The sequence below is a fragment of the Eschrichtius robustus genome, chromosome 8, assembly GCF_028021215.1.
Source record: "Eschrichtius robustus isolate mEscRob2 chromosome 8, mEscRob2.pri, whole genome shotgun sequence".
NCBI classification, from domain to species: domain Eukaryota; kingdom Metazoa; phylum Chordata; class Mammalia; order Artiodactyla; family Eschrichtiidae; genus Eschrichtius; species Eschrichtius robustus.
Window position 1 is genome coordinate 10,613,705 of NC_090831.1, and position 20,454 is coordinate 10,634,158.

The following is a 20,454-nucleotide window of genomic DNA, read 5'->3' on the forward strand; positions in this document are numbered from 1 at the left end:
GGGGATTAACAGATACACACTACTATATATAAAATAGATAACCAACAAGGACCTACTGTACAGCACAGGGAACTATATACAATATCTTGTAATAGCCTATAATGAAAAAGAGTCTGAAAAAGAATATATATGTATAACCGAATCCCTTTGCTGTACACCTGAAACTAACACAACATGGTAAATCAACTCTACTCCAATTTAAAAAACAGGAGAAGTCAATCTCTTACGCCTTTTGAATATTCTCATCTGAGTTCCACTCAGGCAGATTCAAAGAAATGAACATCAGACCCCCTAGTGGATGCTGATGGTATCTGCTAAAAAATGCTCCCAAGCAGCCGTGTGTAATCATAAGCCTGCAGGTTCTCTTTACTCCCAGGTTCCTCCCTCAGGGGGGATTGTATTTTATTCTTTTTTTTAAATTTTTTTTTTTTTACGATTTCCTATTTTTTTAAAAAACATCTTTATTGGAGTATAATAGCTTTACAATGTTGTATTAGTTTCTGCTGTGTATTTTATTCTAAATGCAAACAAGTCTTATTCCTATTGTTGTCATGTGGCTCCTTGGAAGCAGACCATGAATTCTTACTGCATGCTTTATTTATAAGTGGAAAACATCCTTAGGACACCAACCAATAAATTAACTTAATAAGAAATGATTAAGCCACCAAAAAAAAAAAAATTGCCTTGATGCATAGGTGCAAGGTCTCTTCACTGTGAATCCACTTTTCCTTTACGTTCCTGGTGGGAAACTTCTGTCTGTTTTACCCTGCTGGTTCCAAGCCTCTTTCTCCCCCCGGACCTCGCCCACGCCCTGCTTTCCTTACCCCATCCGCATCCCAGGAGTCTGGGCCCGTCCTGCATACCTATGCTCCACTGAGAAGATTCAGCCTCTGAGTCACTCCCGCCACCTCCTCCGCCGCCTCCTGCTGGGACTTGCTCACAACTTTGGCTGCCAGAATCTTCTTCAGGCCTCTCTGTAGCAATGGTTCGCTGAATATTTTGGTACCTTTGTGTCAGAAAGTGCAAAGACAGGAGTTAACTTTGGTTTGATGGCTTGTTGAGGGGTAGATGCTCTGAATCAGATAAGTGGGGAAATCACTAAAGAATTGTCCTGGATGTCAAGAAACGTCAGGAAAGAAATGCTCAAAATCCCCACAAGATACCCAAGACAATTAACACTACAGGTATGTCTGGATGATTTGACTTGTTTTTGTTTTGTAAGCTGTGATGTGTTTCAAGTATGGTGACTTAAAAAAAATTCACCCTGCATTAAATGAAATTAGGCTAAATCTAAAATAATGGCGTGGGAAGGAACTTAAAATATTACAACTAAGATATCAAAGCACCTCTCCCTGATGGTGATAAGTCTACAAACTAAAATAAAAGTTCTACTCACTTGTTTCTATTTAACAGGTAACTGACAGGACTGGCAAGGGGTGTGCAGAGGTTACACGCTAAAAACACACTGGCAGACAAATAAATGCTTTCTGCTTATTTGAAGGCTCCTTTGATTCTTCTTTCCAAGTTGGGGAATCAGTCAGTCAGCTGGCCAGTCAGTTGCCTAACCAGGTGCTTACTAAATATTTACTGACTTTTCCAGTGTGTCTGGCTCTGTGCTGGACTTCCAGACCAAAGAGAAGACTGGAATGTGATCTCGCCCTCTGAACCCTCACGGTCAGGAGAGAACAAAGAGGGGAAATGCACATAAACCGTGACTCTAGTGAGGTGAACAAGCTGCCCTAGGTGTGTAAGAGGTGTGAACACAGACGAGGAAACACCCAAGGCACATGCGTTCTGAAGTCAGAGTATGACGTGTCGGGGAGCTTGTAGGGAAGGTACACGGAGGAAATAACATGTGCAAAAGGCTTCAGCTGGGAGAACTCCGAGAAGGTTGGTGGCGGCGTCAGGATGTGTGGCCCTTGTGCAGTGCCAGGGAACCAGCAGGGGTGGCAGGGAGCGCCTAGCAGGTGCCCAGCAGCGGTTGGGATGTTTTTCTCTAGGCCCAGGTTCTCCAACTTGAGCTGCATCAGGATCACCTACAGGGCTTGTGAAAACACAGGCTGCCGAGCTCCATCCCCAGCGTCTCTCTGATTCAGCAGGTCCAGGGATGGGGTGGGCGGAGGCAAGAACGTGCATTTCTGACTAGTTCCCAGGGGATGCAGTTGCTGCCGCTGGTCCAGAGACCAACTCTGAGAACCGCCACTGTAGGGGCTGAGCAGCTGCTGGAAAAGCAAGGCAGGTCCAGTTCTACACCGACCCCCACCTGTGTGGAGGGCACGGGAGGAGAAGACCCTGGAGTTGGGGAGAGCAGCTGAGAACTACGGCATCGCTCCAGGCTGGAGATGCAGAAGCCTGGAACCAGGCAGGGGTGGTGGATCACGCTGGTGTCTAAGGATGCTGCTGGGGGCGGGGAACACCCACATTCTGTGGGGAAACTAAGATCACCTATATCTGCCCACAAAACACTCACAGAAATTTCCTAAACCTCCCTGCCTAATTCACACTGTGTTTTGTAGGCAGGTGTCCAGCTGTCTCATTCCTTTTTGCTCTGCTCTGCTTCCTTCACTCTTTGTAGCCCCTCTTCCTCCTCGCTAAATGACCTTGACTTTGCTTGATGTCTCTCAGTCCTACCAGGGCACAGGACAGGAATTCCGCTTCCCTTTTCCTCACGGCACAGCAGCAATGAGGGAAGCGGTCAAAATGACGAGATCTTTAGTGGCAGAGTTTGTAATAACTTTACATGTAGACTCAACAGAATTTGGGACCTGACTGGGTCTGGAGGTTGGAGAAGACAGAGGAGACAACTTTGAAGTTCAAGGCACCTGCTTAGAGCAGGTGGGTGGAGGTGCCGGTACTGATGAAGACCATGTAGGATGGGCAGGTTGGTGGGAAGATTTTAGTGTGGATTTGGACATGTTGACCTGGAGGTCCTTGAGGTCACACAAGTGACAATAGCCAGGGGAGCGTTGCTGTATGGGTCTTGTGCTCAGGGAAGTGATGTGGGAGTGGAGGAAGCGGAGGAGGAGAGAGCCTCCAGGGAGCAGTGAATAGCCAGGTCGCCATGTGCAATCCAAGGTGGGGTCATGGGGAACGTATTGTTACATGGACAAGGTCTTCCATGGCAGGGATTCTGAAGACTAGTGACCTCTCCTTGACCTTTAGAGAGGAGTTTTGGGGACTTCCCTGGCGGTCCAGTGGTTAGGACACCACGCTTCCACTTCAGGGGGCACAGGTTCGATCCCTGGTCGGGGAACTAAGATCCTGCCTGCCACCCGGCCAAAAAATAAATAAATAAATAAAAAATAAAGAGGAGTTTTGTTCTCAAGTGTGGTCTCCAGACCACTTGCAAGAGAATCAACTGGGTGATTATGATAATTACAGAAATTGGGGCAAAATTGAAATCTGCATTTCTAACAAGTTCTTCAGGTGGTATTATCTACATCTAGGTTTGAGGCTCTCTGGTGCCGGGTTTTCTTTAAGTTTTTTTTTTTTTTGTTTTTTTTTTGGGATTTTTTTTTTTTTTTTAATTCAGACAGAAAGTCACAAAAATTATACTCATCCTCCTCAGTTCACTCAGTCCCATGTAATTAATTTTCTTTTTCATCTTGATCTTTTGTTAGCACTTTTATGAGTTCATCAGTTTTTCATTAGAGTTCTGAAAATGATTATTCATTCAGTTCAGCAGTACAGTCAGTTACCAGAAACCTGTACTTGTCAGAGTCTTTTCCATGAATTTCTTGAAGATGAAACCCTTTTATAGGAACATATTTGCAAAATCATCAGAGTACACCCAGAACTGTCTGTAAATGACAAAAGACTTAAAAATGACCACGGTTAAAGATTTGATGAAAGTTCAGAATAATGCAGTTGACAAGAAAATTAGTTATTTCTGAGATATACATTTTAAAGTAATAACTAGGATTATGACTTATAACATTATACCAGAACATATAAGATTTTTAGAAATTTCATGTAATGTCTGAAACATTTATATTAACATATTTCCATACATATTTCCATACAAATACAAATATAAGATTTTTAGAAATTTCATGTAATGTCTGAAACATTTATATTAACATATTTCCATACAAATAACCCAATGAAAGTTTAGTATTAGTTGTTTTGTTTGTTTTTTTTTATACTGCAGGTTCTTATTAGGCATCAATTTTATACACATCAGTGTATACATGTCAATCCCAATCGCCCAATTCAGCACACCACCATCCCCACCTCACCGCAGTTTTCCCCCTTGGTGTCCATATGTCCATTCTCTACATCTGTGTCTCAACTTCTGCCCTGCAAACTGGCTCATCTGTACCATTTTTCTAGGTTCCACATACATGCATTAATATACGATATTTGTTTTTCTCTTTCTGACTTACTTCACTCTGTATGACAGTCTCTAAATCCATCCACGTCTCAACAAATGACTCAATTTCGTTCCTTTTTATGGCTGAGTAATATTCCATTGTATATATGTACCACATCTTCTTTATCCATTCGTCTGCTGATGGGCATTTAGGTTGCTTCCATGACCTGGCTATTGTAAATAGTGCTGCAATGAACATTCGGGTGCATGTGTCTTTTTGAATTACGGTTTTCTCTGGGTATATGCCCAGTAGTGGGATTGCTGGGTCATATGGTAATTCTATTTTTAGTTTTTTAAGGAACCTCCATATTGTTCTCCATAGTGGCTGTATCAATTTACATTCCCACCAACAGTGCAGGAGGGTTCCCTTTTCTCCACACCCTCTCCAGCATTTGTTGTTTGTAGATTTTCTGATGATGCCCATTCTAACAGGAGTGAGGTGATACCTCATTGTAGTTTTGATTTGCATTTCTCTAATAATTAGTGATGTTGAGCATCTTTTCATGTGCTTCGTGGCCGTCTGTATGTCTTCTTTGGAGAAATGTCTATTTAGGTCTTCTGCCCATTTTTGGATTGGGGTGTTTGTTTCTTTGATATTGAGCTGAATGAGCTGTTTATATATTTTGGAGATTAATCCTTTGTCCGTTGATTCATTTGCAAATATTTTCTCCCATTCTGAGGGTTGTCTTTTTGTCTTGTTTATGGTTTCCTTTGCTGTGCAAAAGCTTTGAAGTTTCATTAGGTCCCACTTGTTTATTTTTGTTTTTATTTCCATTACTCTAGGAGGTGGATCAAAAAAGATCTTGCTGTGATTTATGTCAAAGAGTGTTCTTCCTATGTTTTCCTCTAAGAGTTTTATAGTGTCCAGTCTTATATTTAGGTCTCTAATCCATTTTGAGTTTATTTTTGTGTATGGTGTTAGGGAGTATTCTAATTTCATTCTTTTACATGTAGCTGTCCAGATTTCCCAGCACCACTTATTGAAGAGACTGTCTTTTCTCCATTGTATATCTTTGCCTCCTTTGTCATAGATTAGTTGACCATAGGTGCGTGGGTTAATCTCTGGGCTTTCTATCTTGTTCCATTGATCTATGTTTCTGTTTTTGTGCCAGTACCATATTGTCTTGATTACTGTAGCTTTGTAGTAGAGTCTGAAGTCAGGGAGTCTGATTCCTCCAGCTCCATTTTTTTGCCTCAAGACTGCTTTGGCTATTCGGGGTCTTTTGTGTCTCCATACAAATTTTAAGATGATTTGTTCTAGCTCCGTAAAAAATGCCATTGGTAATTTGATAGGGATTGCATTGAATCTGTAGATTGCTTTGGGTAGTATACTCATTTTCACAATGTTGATTCTTCCAATCCAAGAACATGGTATATCTCTCCATCTGTTGGTATCATCTTTAATTTCTTTCATCAGTGTCTTATAGTTTTCTGCATACAGGTCTTTTGTCTCCCTAGGTAGGTTTATTCCTAAGTATTTTATTCTTTTTGTTGCAATGGTAAATGGGAGTGTTTCCATAATTTCTCTTTCAGATTTTTCATCATTAGTGTATAGGAATGCAAGAGATTTCTGTGCATTAATTTTGTATCCTGCAACTTTACCATATTCATTAATTAGCTCTAGCAGTTTTCTGGTGGCAGTTTTAGGATTCTCTATGTATAGTATCATGTCATCCGCAAACAGTGACAGTTTTACTTCTTCTTTTCCAATTTGTATTCCTTTTATTTCTTTTTCTTCTCTGATTGCCGTGGCTAGGACTTCCAGAACTATGTTGAATAATAGTGGTGAGAGTGGACATCCTTGTCTCGTTCCTGATCTTAGAGGAAATGCTTTCAGTTTTTCACCATTGAGAATGATGTTTGCTGTGGGTTTGTCATATATGGCCTTTATTATGTTGAGGTAGGTTCCCTCTATGCCCACTTTCTGGAGAGTTTTTATCAGAAATGGGTGTTGAATTTTGTCAAAAGCTTTTTCTGCATCTATTGAGATGATCATATGGTTTTTATTCTTCAATTTGTTAATATGGTGTATCACATTGATTGATTTGCGTATATTGAAGAATCCTTGCATCCCTGGGATAAATCCCACTTGATCGTGGTGTATGATCCTTTTAATGTGTTGTTGGATTCTGTTTGCTAGTATTTTGTTGAGGATTTTTGCATCTATATTCATCAGTGATATTGGTCTGTAATTTTCTTTTTTTGTAGTGTCTTTGTCTGGTTTTGGTATCAGGGTGATGGTGGCCTCATAGAATGAGTTTGGGAGTGTTCCTTCCTCTGCAATTTTTTGGAAGAGTTTGAGAAGGATGGGTGTTAGCTCTTCTCTAAATGTTTGATAGAATTCACCTGTGAAGCCATCTGGTCCTGGACTTTTGTTTGTTGGAAGATTTTTAATCACAGTTTCAATTTCATTACTTGTGATTGGTCTGTTCATATTTTCTATTTCTTCCTGATTCAGTCTTGGAAGGTTATACCTTTCTAAGAATTTGTCCATTTCTTCCAGGTTGTCCATTTTATTGGCATAAAGTTGCTTGTAGTAGTCTCTTAGGATGCTTTGTATTTCTGCGGTGTCTGTTGTAATTTCTCCTTTTTCATTTCTGATTTTATTGATTTGAGTCCTCTCCCTCTTTTTCTTGATGAGTCTGGCTAATGGCTTATCAATTTTGTTTATCTTCTCAAAGAACCAACTTTTAGTTTTATTGATCTTTGCTATCGTTTTCTTTGTTTCTATTTCATTTATTTCTGCTCTGATCTTTATGATTTCTTTCCTTCTGCTAACTTTGGGTTTTGTTTGTTCTTCTTTCTCTAGTTTCTTTAGGTGTAAGGTTAGATTGTTTACTTGAGATTTTTCTTGTTTCTTTAGGTAGGCTTGTATAGCTATAAACTTCCCTCTTAGAACCGCTTTTGCTGCATCCCATAGGTTTTGGGTCGTCGTGTTTTCATTGTCATTTGTCTCTAGGTATTTTTTTATTTCCTCTTTGATTTCTTCAGTGATCTCTTGGTTATTTAGTAACGTATTGTTTAGCCTCCATGTGTTTGTCTTTTTTACGTTTTTTTCCCTGTAATTCATTTCTAATCTCATCGCGTTGTGGTCAGAAAAGATGCTTGTTATGATTTCAATTTTCTTAAATTTACTGAGGCTTGATTTGTGACCCAAGATGTGATCTATCCTGGAGAATGTTCCGTGCGCACTTGAGAAGAACGTGTAATCTGCTGTTTTTGGATGGAATGTCCTATATATATCAATTAAATCTATCTGGTCTATTGTGTCATTTAAAGCTTCTGTTTCCTTATTTATTTTCATTTTGGATGATCTGTCCATTGGTGTAAGTGAAGTGTTAAAGTCCCCCACTATTATTGTGTTACTGTCGATTTCCTCTTTTATAGCTGTTAGCAGTTGCCTTATGTATTGAGGAGCTCCTATGTTGGGTGCATATATATTTATAATTGTTATATCTTCTTCTTGGATTGATCCCTGGATCATTATGTAGTGTCCTTCCTTGTCTCTTGTAACATTCTTTATTTTAAAGTCTATTTTATCGGATATGAGTATAGCTACTCCAGCTTTCTTTTGATTTCCATTTGCATGGAATATCTTTTTCCATCCCCTCACTTTCAGTCTGTATGTGTCCCTAGGTCTAAAGTGGGTCTCTTGTAGACAGCATATATATGGGTCTTGTTTTTGTATCCATTCAGCCAGTCTATGTCTTTTGGTTGGGGCATTTAATCCATTCACGTTTAAGGTAATTATCGATATGTATGTTCCTATGACCATTTTCTTAGTTGTTTTGGGTTTGTTTTTGTAGGTCCTTTTCTTCTCTTGTGTTTCCCACTTAGAGAAGTTCCTTTAGCATTTGTTGTAGAGCTGGTTTGGTGGTGCTGAATTCTCTTAGCTTTTGCTTGTCTGTAAAGCTTTTGATTTCTCCATCAAATCTAAATGAGATCCTTGCCGGGTAGAGTAATCTTGGTTGTAGGTTCTTCCCTTTCATCACTTTAAGTATATCATGCCACTCCCTTCTGGCTTGCAGAGTTTCTGCTGAGAAATCAGCTGTTAACCTTATGGGAGTTCCCTTGTATGTTATTTGTCGTTTTTCCCTTGCTGCTTTCAATAATTTTTCTTTGTCTTTAATTTTTGCCACTTTGATTACTATGTGTCTCGGCGTGTTTCTCCTTGGGTTTATTCTGTATGGGACTCTCTGCGCTTCCTGGACTTGGGTGGCTATTTCCTTTCCCATGTTAGGGAAGTTTTCGACTATAATCTCTTCAAATATTTTCTCTGGTCCTTTCTCTCTCTCTTCTCCTTCTGGGACCCCTATAATGCGAATGTTGTTGCGTTTAATGTTGTCCCAGATGTCTCTTAGGCTGTCTTCATTTCTTTTCATTCTTTTTTCTTTAGTCTGTTCCGCAGCAGTGAATTCCACCATTCTGTCTTCCAGGTCACTTATCCGTTCTTCTGCCTCAGTTATTCTGCTATTGATTCCTTCTAGTGTAGTTTTCATTTCAGTTATTGTATTGGCCATCTCTGTTTGTTTGTTCTTTAATTCTTCTAGGTCTTTGTTAATCATTTCTTGCATCTTCTCAATCTTTGCCTCCATTCTTATTCCGAGGTCCTGGATCATCTTCACTATCATTATTCTGAACTCTTTTTCTGGAAGGTTGCCTATCTCCACTTCATTTAGTTGTTTTTCTGGGGTTTTTTCTTGTTCCTTCATCTGGTACATAGCCCTCTGCCTTTTCATCTTCTCTATCTTTCTGTAACTGTGGTTTTTGGTCCACAGGCTGCAGGATTGTAGTTTTTCTTGCTTCTGTTGTCTGCCCTCTGGTGGTTGAGGCTATCTAAGAGGCTTGATGGGAGGCTCTGGTGGTGGGTAGAGCTGACTGTTGCTGTGGCGGTCAGAGCTCAGTAAAACCTTAATCCACTTACTGTTGATGGGTGGGGCTGGGTTCCCTCCCTGTTGCTGTGGCGGTCAGAGCTCAGTAAAACCTTAATCCACTTGACTGTTGATGGGTGGGGCTGGGTTCCCTCCCTGTTGGTTGTGTTGCCTGAGGCAACCCAACACTGGAGCCTACCCGTGCTCTTTGGTGGGGTTAATGGCAGACTCTGGGAGGGCTCACGCCAAGGAGAACTTCCCAGAACCTCTGCTGCCAGTGTCCTTATCCCCACGGTGAAACAGAGCCACCACTCGCCTCTGCAGGAGACCCCCCAACACCAGCAGGTAGGTCTGGTTCAGTCTCCCCCAGGGTCACTGCTCCTTCCCCTGGGTCCCGATGCACACATTACTTTGTGTGTACCCTGCAAGAGTGGGGTCTCTGTTTCCCCCAGTCCTGTCAAAGTCCTGCAATCAATTCCCACTAGGCTTCAAAGTCTGATTCTCTAGGAATTCCTCCTCCCGTAGCCGGACCCCCTGGTTGGGAAGCCTGACGTGGGGCTCAGAACCTTCACTCCAGTGGGTGGACTTCTGTGGTATAAGTGTTCGCCAGTCTGTGAGCCACCCACCCAGAAGTTATGGGATTTGATTTTACTCTGATTGCGCCCCTCCTACCGTCTCACTGTGGCTTCTCCTCTGTCCTTGGACGTGGGGTATCCTCCTTGGTGAAGTCCAGGGTCTTCCTGTCAATGATTGTCCAGCAGCCAGTTGTGATTCTGGTGCTCTCGCAACTGTTAAGTTTTATTTTATCTAAAGAGACTCAGCCACTTCCTCCTGACACCTGGCGGAAGATGGCTCTGCCTGCAGCACTTACTGGGAGGCATTCCTGAGAAGGCCTCTTATGAGAAAATGTGGAAGGGGTAGGAATGAGCAAGGAATCAGAGAGAGAAACGCTTGCTTTTATTTACCCCTCCACACGCCTGTGGCAGGGCGGCTGTGGGGAAGGTGCAGGCTGTCTGTCTGTGATGTTCTTTTTGCTGGAACTCAAGTAATGCAGCCACACGTGGGGTACTCAGTGGGCCAATGAGAAGCCGCCTAAGCTTGTGACCTTGACCTGGGGGAGGAATGGGGCCTGCCAAAGACCAAGGAAGCTGCTGTTGGAGGATCCCCTAAGTGGCTCAAGGCAGGCTGCCTTTTCCAAAAGTGGCTCAACAATATTTTCAGTCCACAGCTTCTTCCAGACCCTGACTACTCTCCTATTAAGAGGTGCAATCAATGTCCCCTCCCCTTGAACCTGGGAAGGTCTTGTGGCTACCTGGACTAACAGACAATAATGAAAGTGACAGCTTGTGATGGAACACAGAGGCCACGCTGTGAGGAAGCCCAGGCGACATGGAAAGTCCACGTGGAAGTGCTCTGGTTGACAATCACAGCTGAGATCCCAGCCAACAGCTGGCATCAACCTCCAGATACGTGAGTCTCCAGCCCAGCCACCCTCTGACTGCAACCGTGAGGTACCCAGAGAAGGGCCTCACTGAACCCAGTCAGCCATGAGAACCATGAGAGAGGACGATACTCGTGATGATAATGGTGATGATAATCAGTTATTGTTGTTTTAAGTCACTAAGTTTGGGGTGGTTTGTTACTCAGCAACAGACGCCTGGAAAGGGCTTTGACAAACCTCACACTGTAGCCTCTCTTTTACTTCCCAAATTGCAGTGATCACTGAAGAGAATTTTAACGAGTAAATATAACCTTATTTGATGGAAATGTCAGCAATTTCACAAACTGCTTCACATGTCCTCAGTTGGACCTGGTTTATCTCACGCCTTACTAAGTCAAGAGCCTCAAATCCCAGGTGCCAGACCCAACCCCTGGCCTTTGCTGAAGTCAGGACAGTCTTGGGGAAGCAGGACACACAGCAGTTGGTGAAGGATCACCCAGCAAGGGCAGGGCTGCAGCCTCAGAGGCTCTCTTTGCTCTAAAGATTAGAGGAGGGGTCAGAGAGTTGGTTCTCTTCTATTTCATCAAAACTTATCCTTCAATGTCCCCCCTCACACTTTTTTTTTTGCAGAAAAAGGTTAAGTATTTATATTATATAGGGTTTATGGAAATTGGTAAGGAAGTCAGCTGGAATGTGTAATTTGCAAATGGACACACAGAGGAACACACACAAAACCAAACCAGAAATAAAGAAACCTTCCAAAACCAAATCGAACCGAACCAAACCAAACAAAAACCAAACAAACAAAGCCTATAGGAACAGACAATTCTCACGGGAGGAGCTAAAATTGGTAAAAGAAAAGCTCATGGAAACAGAAGACCTTCCCTCCAAGAAGTGAAATGTAAGAAGCACCAAAACACCAGGAGAATCACTTAAGTCAGCAAAAACCCACCAAAAGATGAGATGGAAGGCAAGGTATTGTTGCTAGCAAAGTAAACCCGTAGAAACACACTTTAGAAAACATTAAAGCATTGATATCAAATACCAAAACCACGCGGATCTCTCTTGGTCTACTCTTTTGGGAATATAACCCTAAAGAAACACTCTAAGACAATCCTAATATTTTACATACCCTTGGGCCTTATCCAAAATAGTGATAAAAAGCAATAAGTGAAACATCCAACAATATGGCAAATTAACTAAATTACATCTGTTCATTGGAATACCATCATTTAAGTGATAATCTTAAGACTATGTAGCAATATGAAAATGCTTATAATGTAGGAAGTGAAAAATGAATATAAAGCTATATTATCATTATAGCTATATAAGGACTGTGCATATGAAATTTGAAGATAGTTAATTTTTTTTAAAAAGCTAATCCTTCGGGCAGTAGGATTATAAGACTTTTTTTTTTCTTATTTAAAACTTGCATTTCTCAATAGTATAATAATTTTCTCCAAATAAGTAAAACATCAAACTTGAGTTGATGATTTAAAATGAGACTATGTATTTATATTTTCGGTTTGCTCAATAAATATTTGCGAAGGAGGTAGAGTTAGTTCGTTCAGGATATTTTGAACATGTAGGAATGAACTCGGGAAATGGTCTTGTACTGAGTCCTGGTAAACTCTGGCCCCATCCAGGCACCGGGAGGAGGGACACAGAAGAATGGGAAAGAAGGTAAGGACAGTTACCAGTGGCAGGTATGATGGGCCATCAGTCATGGGGCTGCAGAGGAGGCGGCCCCTGGCTCTGTGCGGAGAGCTCTGGGGAGGTTCCAGGGACCATGTGACATGGTCGGGTTGGGCTTTTGCAGGATGGAGATGAGTGCAAGGTGGAAGGCACGCAATGAGGGACTTTCCTGCAGTGGAAGCGTGTGGCAAAGCCACAAAGGCCACTTAGGGGGTGGCTGAGGGAATGTGGTCGCCGCACACTACTTCGTCCACTCCGCACTTTGCAGTGTGCGTCTCCTTGCACAAACACATTTGCCTTTCACAATCACCCTGTCAGGAGTCAAGAGAAACTCCTTCTTGCAACACTGAGAAATATTTCCATCTTGCTGTGAGAAGGTGATGAGTGTAGATTTCTCCTGCTAACCAGACACATGCCCCCCTGTGTGTGATCACATCTGCGATGGATAAAAGACTGACAGTATACCTTCTGTGGCTGCCATTATCAGGCCAGATCACTGGAAAACTTTAAATGCTTGAAAGCAATAGGTTAAAATAAGCATTGAAGAGCCTGAATACTTATCTGAAGGTTATCTGACCTTCCCTAGGTAGGATTTTTCACAAGAAATAAGCACTTTCTCAAATCGCTCAGTTCCTTTTCTTTTTATCTGTCCATATGGACACAGCAAATACAACTTCCTATTCAGCAAAGTCTGGTCTCTCTCAGCATGTTCAGTCCACTGGAGGGCACGGGGGTTTACACATCAAAGCCTGCACACTTCTCTAGAGGCCTGGTTCAGGATGGATTTGGCCTCATTTTTATATTATACAACCTGAACATTGTGAACAAACTTCCAAGGATTTTTATGTCACGGGTCAAGGTGTTTACTTCTGCTTCTGGTTTACTGTTTTGTTTTAGTGTTCAAACTACACCTCTTGTAGATATAGACTGATGCTGCTCTCCGTGTTTCTTAGTCTGGTAAATCATTTCAGCTTATCTGTCTGGCAAGACAGACCTTGAGGCTATTTCTGCCTATGGCATCTGAACACAGTCTCTATGTAAAATGAGCTTGCTGTGTCCTCTGCATTTTTAGTTGTAGGAGTCTTGTTGCAATCACCATGAAAGGACACTCCCATGGATTTTGGTGCATTTATATTTAATATGTTCTTCCTTGTAATATGCTTTCTTTCTGTGGGAATGACTAGAGAAATACACTGCCAGTGAAAACCCATTACGGTTCTTATTAATGACTTAAACACTCAGGTACTGATGGGGAAAAATGGAAAGCAAATGTCTTCCAAATGCTCAAGCAATAAAAGAACCCCTGGTGATTTTCACCTAAAGCATCCTTCTCTCTCTACAACAAGAGTAACAAGAAGTTTAATTTTTTGTTTCTGTGTAATTTTAATAGGATTGAATTGTCTACTTTTTTTTCTGGAGGCTAGAGTTAACTTTCAAAGAATATTTGTTATCAATAGCTGTGTCCCCCAAACCCAGTTAGTTATTCTTTTTAGTCCCTCTCCACCTTTTTCCTTTATTTTACACTAGCAAGACGTCATGTGGATACATATGAAGTTGGGCCTGCAGTCTGCATTCTTGGCTACTAAAAGTATCCAAAAGCCACTGCCCTGGTCTTAAAGAAGCAAGATATTGGGTATGATGCTCGTACTAGCTTATGGCATGGGAGAGGTGCTGTTTAGGGTCTCATTTGCATGTTGAAAACAAAATGACATCTTTACATACTTACTAAAAACTAGTAAGGGGTCTAGTTTTTAGACAAAACAATTCTCAAAAAGTATTTTTAAATGTTTCCTTTTCTATGATGAAAGCTTTTTAAGAATGTATATTTCTGAGTATATAGCAATTTTGGGACCAGGGTAGGCATGAATATAGAGATTTATGAGACAGCTTTTTCTCCAGGCAGCTTTTAGTATTCTGTTAAACCTATCCTTGGAATGTTTTCAAACTCTTTGGGTTCTGGACCTGTTTGAGAATCTTATGACAGATATGTATGAGTCTGGTAGAAAAATGTGCAACCATGTATAATTTTGCATATAGTTTCTGGATGGTTCCTGGAACACTGACACCCTCAGTGAATACCTGGGTGGGTGTGGCCCATGGGCCCTTGGTTAAGAACACCTGTGTTCGAGCCTGGGCCGTCAAGAGGATTCCCCATCTTTAGATGACACTTAGGCTTAGCTTGTCTCCTCACCAAATTTTAAATCTAGCTTTCCAGGTACTAACTATGAATGGGTTAATTACTTTGCAGTTTCCTCATACAATCTGAGCAGGAAAGTATAAAAGGGGGTTTCTTTAGCTGCCTTTCTCCTTTCACTGGTTTATAGGGGCTCACGGCATGCTGATCACCCACCGTCTGTTAAGTTGCTCCATCTGCTGGATGGACCCGGATCTCCGCATCCCGTCGGGGGTGGCTGCTGATGTGGGACGCTGCCAGGTGGTCGTGCGGTTCACGTGGTCCACATAAAAGACCCGCCCGTGGCTGTCAATGCGAGCTTCCCAGTCTAGTGCATGACGAAAAGGCAAAAAGAAAAATCAAGGACAAACTACGGATCCATCTGAAACAGACACCACTTCCAGGTCTTTTGCAGTTAGAACTCACCACTGGTGACTTGCTGAAGACCAAGCACTGCCCAGAGCACCTGGGTGACCTCTGAGGCATTGGCACGGAGTTGGCATTCCAGAAAAGAGCCCATGGGACTCAGATTCTCTGCTGGGCCATTTTAAACAGTAACTGGGGTTACTCAAGTATGACCTGTGTTAAAATTCTAACAATTTCTAAAGAGAAAATGGAATGTTTATTTCCTTCTTTAAAAAATTCCATCTTGTCAATTTCTTTGGCTACTCAAATGACAGCTGGAAGACTGGAAATGTCCTCCGGTGACAGCTGACACTCTGATGCTGGAAAAATCCTTTCTTTGCTAAATCTGATGGAGGATGGCTGCTCAGAAGGGAATAATGGCCCTCATAGTGAAACCAGGTTTGACTACAGTTCTAAAATGCACTGTATGTGCAGCTTCATATAACCTCTAGCTAATACTTAGCAGCCTTAACTGATTGCCATTCCACTTGAGAGAAAGAATGGACACATTCAATACTTAGAGTTGTGAATTCACAGTGTATGTTCAACCCACCTGTAGCTGCCAAATATCTCTCGACCAAAACAAAACCAATCACGACTATTAACTAGCTTTGAAGTATCTCTTTGTTGATAAATAACTATCCCAAACAGTAGAGGGAGCCCAAGATAAAGCTAAATTCCTTTACTTCTCAAATTTAAACAACAGCAACAAACTAAAAGGTGGAAGCATAGATGATACAGTCCATGATAAATGTAGGAGCTGGGCTGGGGTGATAGGATGAAAAAGTCCTCAAAACTGAGAGAGCTGGAAGTCATATGTACACACCTGAGCTTAACAAAGATGAGAATGTCTGCTGTACAGAGATGGGCAAAGCTTTTAGGGTCCACATGTAAAACTGTGGGGGAAATAACAGCTTCATGATAAAGTTATGCTGAAAAATACGTTAGACTAAAGAAGAAAAAGCAAAAATGACTGCAAATGAGGAAAACCATTCAGGCTTTTAAGTGAGAAAAGCCATAGCTTTTGGGAGTAGGTCAGATGTTTAACAATTCTGTTGAAAAAGTATCATTCAGGTAATGACATAGCAACGCCCAATTGTTTTTAAAATGAAAAACTCAATACATTTGGTATAGTTATGGTTTGATATCTGTGTGGTTCAGCTGTTTGAGAACATTATGGCTTATGTCTGACATTTACCTGAGGGATTGCCAAATAATGCCCAAGGAAAACTAAAAATACCAGAAAACACCAAATTCAACTTATAAGACAAATTGAAGGAAAAAAATGTGGTCAGATTGTATACATATATTCTAGAAGGCTGTGATTAAAATTGACTACTAGATGATCCAGTTGTCAACTGTTAGTTGTAAATGTTAATCAGCTCATTGATGAAATTGTATATTTGTGTAACTACTAGGTAATTAATCTCGAGCCAAACATTAAAAAATTTCAGTGATTTCCAAACTAGCAGCAACTGGGCATTTTTTTTTTTTTTCTTGAACCCAACATGACTGTCATCCAACAAAGAATGAGCATTAATCTTTGAAGAGTATCGTGCTACTCAATTCAGTTGAACAAACTCTTCCTTGTACTATGAACTAGAGACCATGCCAGGTCCTGAGGACACATTGCTGACTACTAACACACATCCCTGCCCTCCAGGTGCCCACAGTAAAGGAAGGATTCCTTCAAAGACAAGCCTCCAGTCTCATAGGTTATCCAAGGAAAATAACTCAAGTATGGTGCAGTGATAATAATAATTTCTCTATGAGTTTCAATATTTCCAAGGCACACACGGAAAAGAATGGCAAGCCAGACAGTTAGGCCCTCTTGTCAATACATTAACTACCTGGAAGGCAGAGTGCTAATTAAAACTCTTATAAATAATCAGAAAATAACAGCTAAGCGCAATTAGAGATTCTAAGTGTGTTTTCTGGGTTGCTTTGTAAAGAATTTGCTTTCACACACTGTATAAACAGTATCGCATAAAGAAAACATGTTCCGAATGGAACTTCAGGCCTCAGCATGTCCGATGGACTTGGCCCTGTGATGCCAAAACAGACTCCTGAAAATGATACCTTTACGGATGACCTTGGGACAGTTAGAGTCATTCATGTGTGTCCATTCATTTGTGGTTGGGGAGCCTTGTCAGATATTAAACTATGTATTTTCCATGAAGTCTAAGAACAATGTAGAGCCTAATAATGTATCCTATTTTAATTATTATACCAAGAAAAGCCTGTAAATTTGTACTTTTACATTAACAAGTGCAATACCATGTTTGTAGTTTAGACCTTCACCTTGAACTTCAGTTGCATCTCACTGTCTTCTCGACACTGATACCTGGATGACATCTCAAATATAACACGATCAAAACCAAGCTTCAGCTCTTTCCCACCCAAACCTGCTCTATCTGCAGCCTTCTCTTCCTTTCTCAGTTAAAGGAAGCGCCATCCTTCCAGGTTAAGACTCCTGAGGTCATTCTTGACCCTTCTCTTTATCTCACACACCACATCCAATCTGTCAGCAAATCTACCCACAAGATATCTGGCCAGAATCTGACCACTTCTCACCACGTCCTCTGCTCCCCACCAGCTCAGGCCACCACTGTTCCTCACCTGCAAGAACGTTATGTTGGGTCTCAGGCTTCTATTTTTCCTCCTCACAATTCAATGTCAACACAGAAAACCTTTTAAGTCCTAAGTTAGGCAATGCCACGTCTCTGCTCAAAAACCTACAACGTCCCCCTTTCATCCACAGTAAAAGCCAAAACCCTTAAGTGGTCTACAAGGCCCTAGGGGATCTGGGCCCCCGATAGACGGACCTCTTCACCTGCTGCTTCCTCACTTCCCAAATCTGCTCCATCCAGACACGCTGACCTTCTTGCTGTTTCTCAAACCCACCAGGCAGGCCGCTCTGTTTGCTCAGAAAGCTCTTCCTTCCCAATACTTGGGTGGATAACCCTCTTACCACTTCTAAGTCTAGCTTCAAATGTTGCCTTGTCAGCGAAGTGTACCCGACCACCCTACTTAAAATGGCAAACCAGCCACCACCACATGCTCCAGATTCCCCTTACCCTGCTCTGCTTTTGTTTTTCCACAGCACTTAAGACCATCTGATGTGCTGCACTATTTCTTCATTTATTCTTTTTATTGTTTATGATCTGTCTCTACCAGCCTAGACTGTAAGCTCCTTGAAGCCAGGGATCTTTGCCTTTTTTGCTTACCTAGAACAGTACCTTGCATAGAGTAAGCATTCAATAAATACTTATTCAATGAATAACTATCTCGTGAAGTCATCCATGTACTACGTGAGATTAAGAAAATTCAGTTGTTAGCTTCACTACCAACTTTTCTAATATTTTTCAGTGTCACATGGACAGAAAATTGAAACCTATCTGGAAGAAATTTGTTTTCATTGTCAAAAGCAGCTTATATAAAGCAATTCTTTAAAACAGAATATATTATATTCAATTATTTACAATATCTGTATGTATAACTAGCTATTACTCTTGCATGGGTTGAAGGTCAATTCATGTACACACCCATTGATAGGTTTTTTTGTTGTGGGGAAAATGTTCCTTTCTTGGAGAGAACATGTTATAGGTATTTTTCTAAGTAGGAAGTATCTCTAGTGACACTGAAATTTTACTATTCATTTATGGAATATCCATAAATCAATGTATAAAGAAAGAAATCAGGCATCAAAAGTTAAAGGACATAATGTTTGTCTTGGTCTCTCCAAACAAATGTGGTACTCCTTTAAGTTATTCTACATATTAAAGACACTGTTTATCACTGATAAATTACAATTGAATAGGAGAAGAATGGTGTAAATGTAAAATATATCACATTGCCAAGAATAGATGAATTAAGGAATAAACCTTTCTTCTTTCAAAACTGTAACGGCTTAATGTAAGCACAGGCAAAAGAATGTAAAGAAACACTGATTCCTTGCATCCTGGAAAGATCTTGCAGTTGTAAAATTTATCAAATTTTAAAGGTTATCTTTGCTTAAAAAATGAGCCCAAACCAAAACAGGGATGTTCTAGAATTCATGAACATATCTGATGCTAAGTGAATATATAACGTCTGGGGTGTCATTTCCTTCTTACAAATGTTATATATAAGGGAATATTATAAGGGTAAATTACACTGGAATGATATCTAGAGACTACCTAGTCCAAATCTAGCATTTAGCAGATGAGAAAATTAAAGCTTTACTTTACAAATAAGAAAACTGAGTCACTGAGATTGATTTTCCCAAGTTCAAATGACCTTGTTAGATAATTATTAATTACACATTACAGTTACCAGGAGAATGTGCTATTGAATTCTGTCCCTAAAGATGATATTTTGCCTGGAAACCTCTAAGAACTACAGAAAAAATTTGAGGCTGTCACCTATTGGTGTAAATTAGAGTAAGGAAAATGCAAGTTCATGGGTCCTGATGGGTTGAAATGTTTTATTACGTGGAGATGCTTGAACCATAAAAGGTCCCATGGAGAATAATAGGATTATTCCATCCTGAACTGCAAACTTTTAAATATAATATAGTAAAATTTGCGAATTAAGGGTCATGAACAGTTTGCACGGACTAGTCAAGTCTTGTAAAGAAATGCTCTCCATTTCAGAAGTTGAAGGGCGCTGAAAATACTGAGTTTTCTCATTAAGATCACATCCTGAAACCATACGACAAAAAACCAACCAACCAACCAATTTCTATGGTAGGCACCATATTGGTTTTTGATCACAGTGTGAGGTATGGAGTGGAGGAAGAGTTTGGATGTTTATATACAAAGTTCATACTGACCTGCTTAGACTTGATGGGAAGAGTTATGAACATAGATTTTCAAAACTAAAGCTTACTTGGTGGAAGAGGCTCATCGATTGTTGGGTAGTGGTGATGTTCAGGCCTCAAGGAAGGAAGCTGGCTTACTGGCTGGGAATTATGGAGTATAGGACATTCACCTATGGACAAGATAGTCGAGACATTCAGATTCATTCATTGCCATGGCAACGTCAGCAAAAAAGCATGACTGTAAAACAAACTACTGCAAGAAAAAACCCCAAAGAGTGGGCAATTGCGGAGACTGGGATTGACATGTATACACTAATATGTATAAAATGGATAACTAATAAGAACCTGCTGTATAACAAAATAAAATAAAATTCAAAAAAAAAAGAGCAGGCAATTGATTTTTTTCTGTGTCAGTTTGCTACATACAGAGTCATTCATGAGCCAGTGAATAGAGGGAACTATATTTTTTAAGAAACTCGAAAAAAACAGCCAAACACTCCATGGCTGTGATCTGTACCACAACAGACCAATAGGTAGGATTGGGGTATGATTCTGTAACCACCTGTATTTTCTTGAGGGGAAGGTGGCATCAGAAAGGGACACAAAAGAAAATGAGCAGAGCCTGAGTTTAGCCCAGGAAAAGAAACAGGCCTTTTGGAGGGAAGGGCAGCATTTATAAGGTCTCATGAAAGTTCA

General features: G+C 40.8%; 1 protein-coding gene across 1 annotated transcript in view; it reads right to left on the minus strand.

Annotated features, from left to right (window-relative positions):
- Positions 1-20,454, minus strand: part of HECW1 (HECT, C2 and WW domain containing E3 ubiquitin protein ligase 1) — a 249,366-nt gene that overhangs the window by 88,708 nt on the left and 140,204 nt on the right. Inside the window, exons 9-11 of the mRNA XM_068549881.1 lie at positions 19,827-19,928; positions 14,730-14,880; positions 864-1,006 (exon numbers count right to left, since the gene is read on the minus strand). Coding sequence (XP_068405982.1) covers positions 864-1,006; positions 14,730-14,880; positions 19,827-19,928 — 396 coding nt within the window. The remainder of the gene's footprint in view (positions 1-863; positions 1,007-14,729; positions 14,881-19,826; positions 19,929-20,454) is intronic.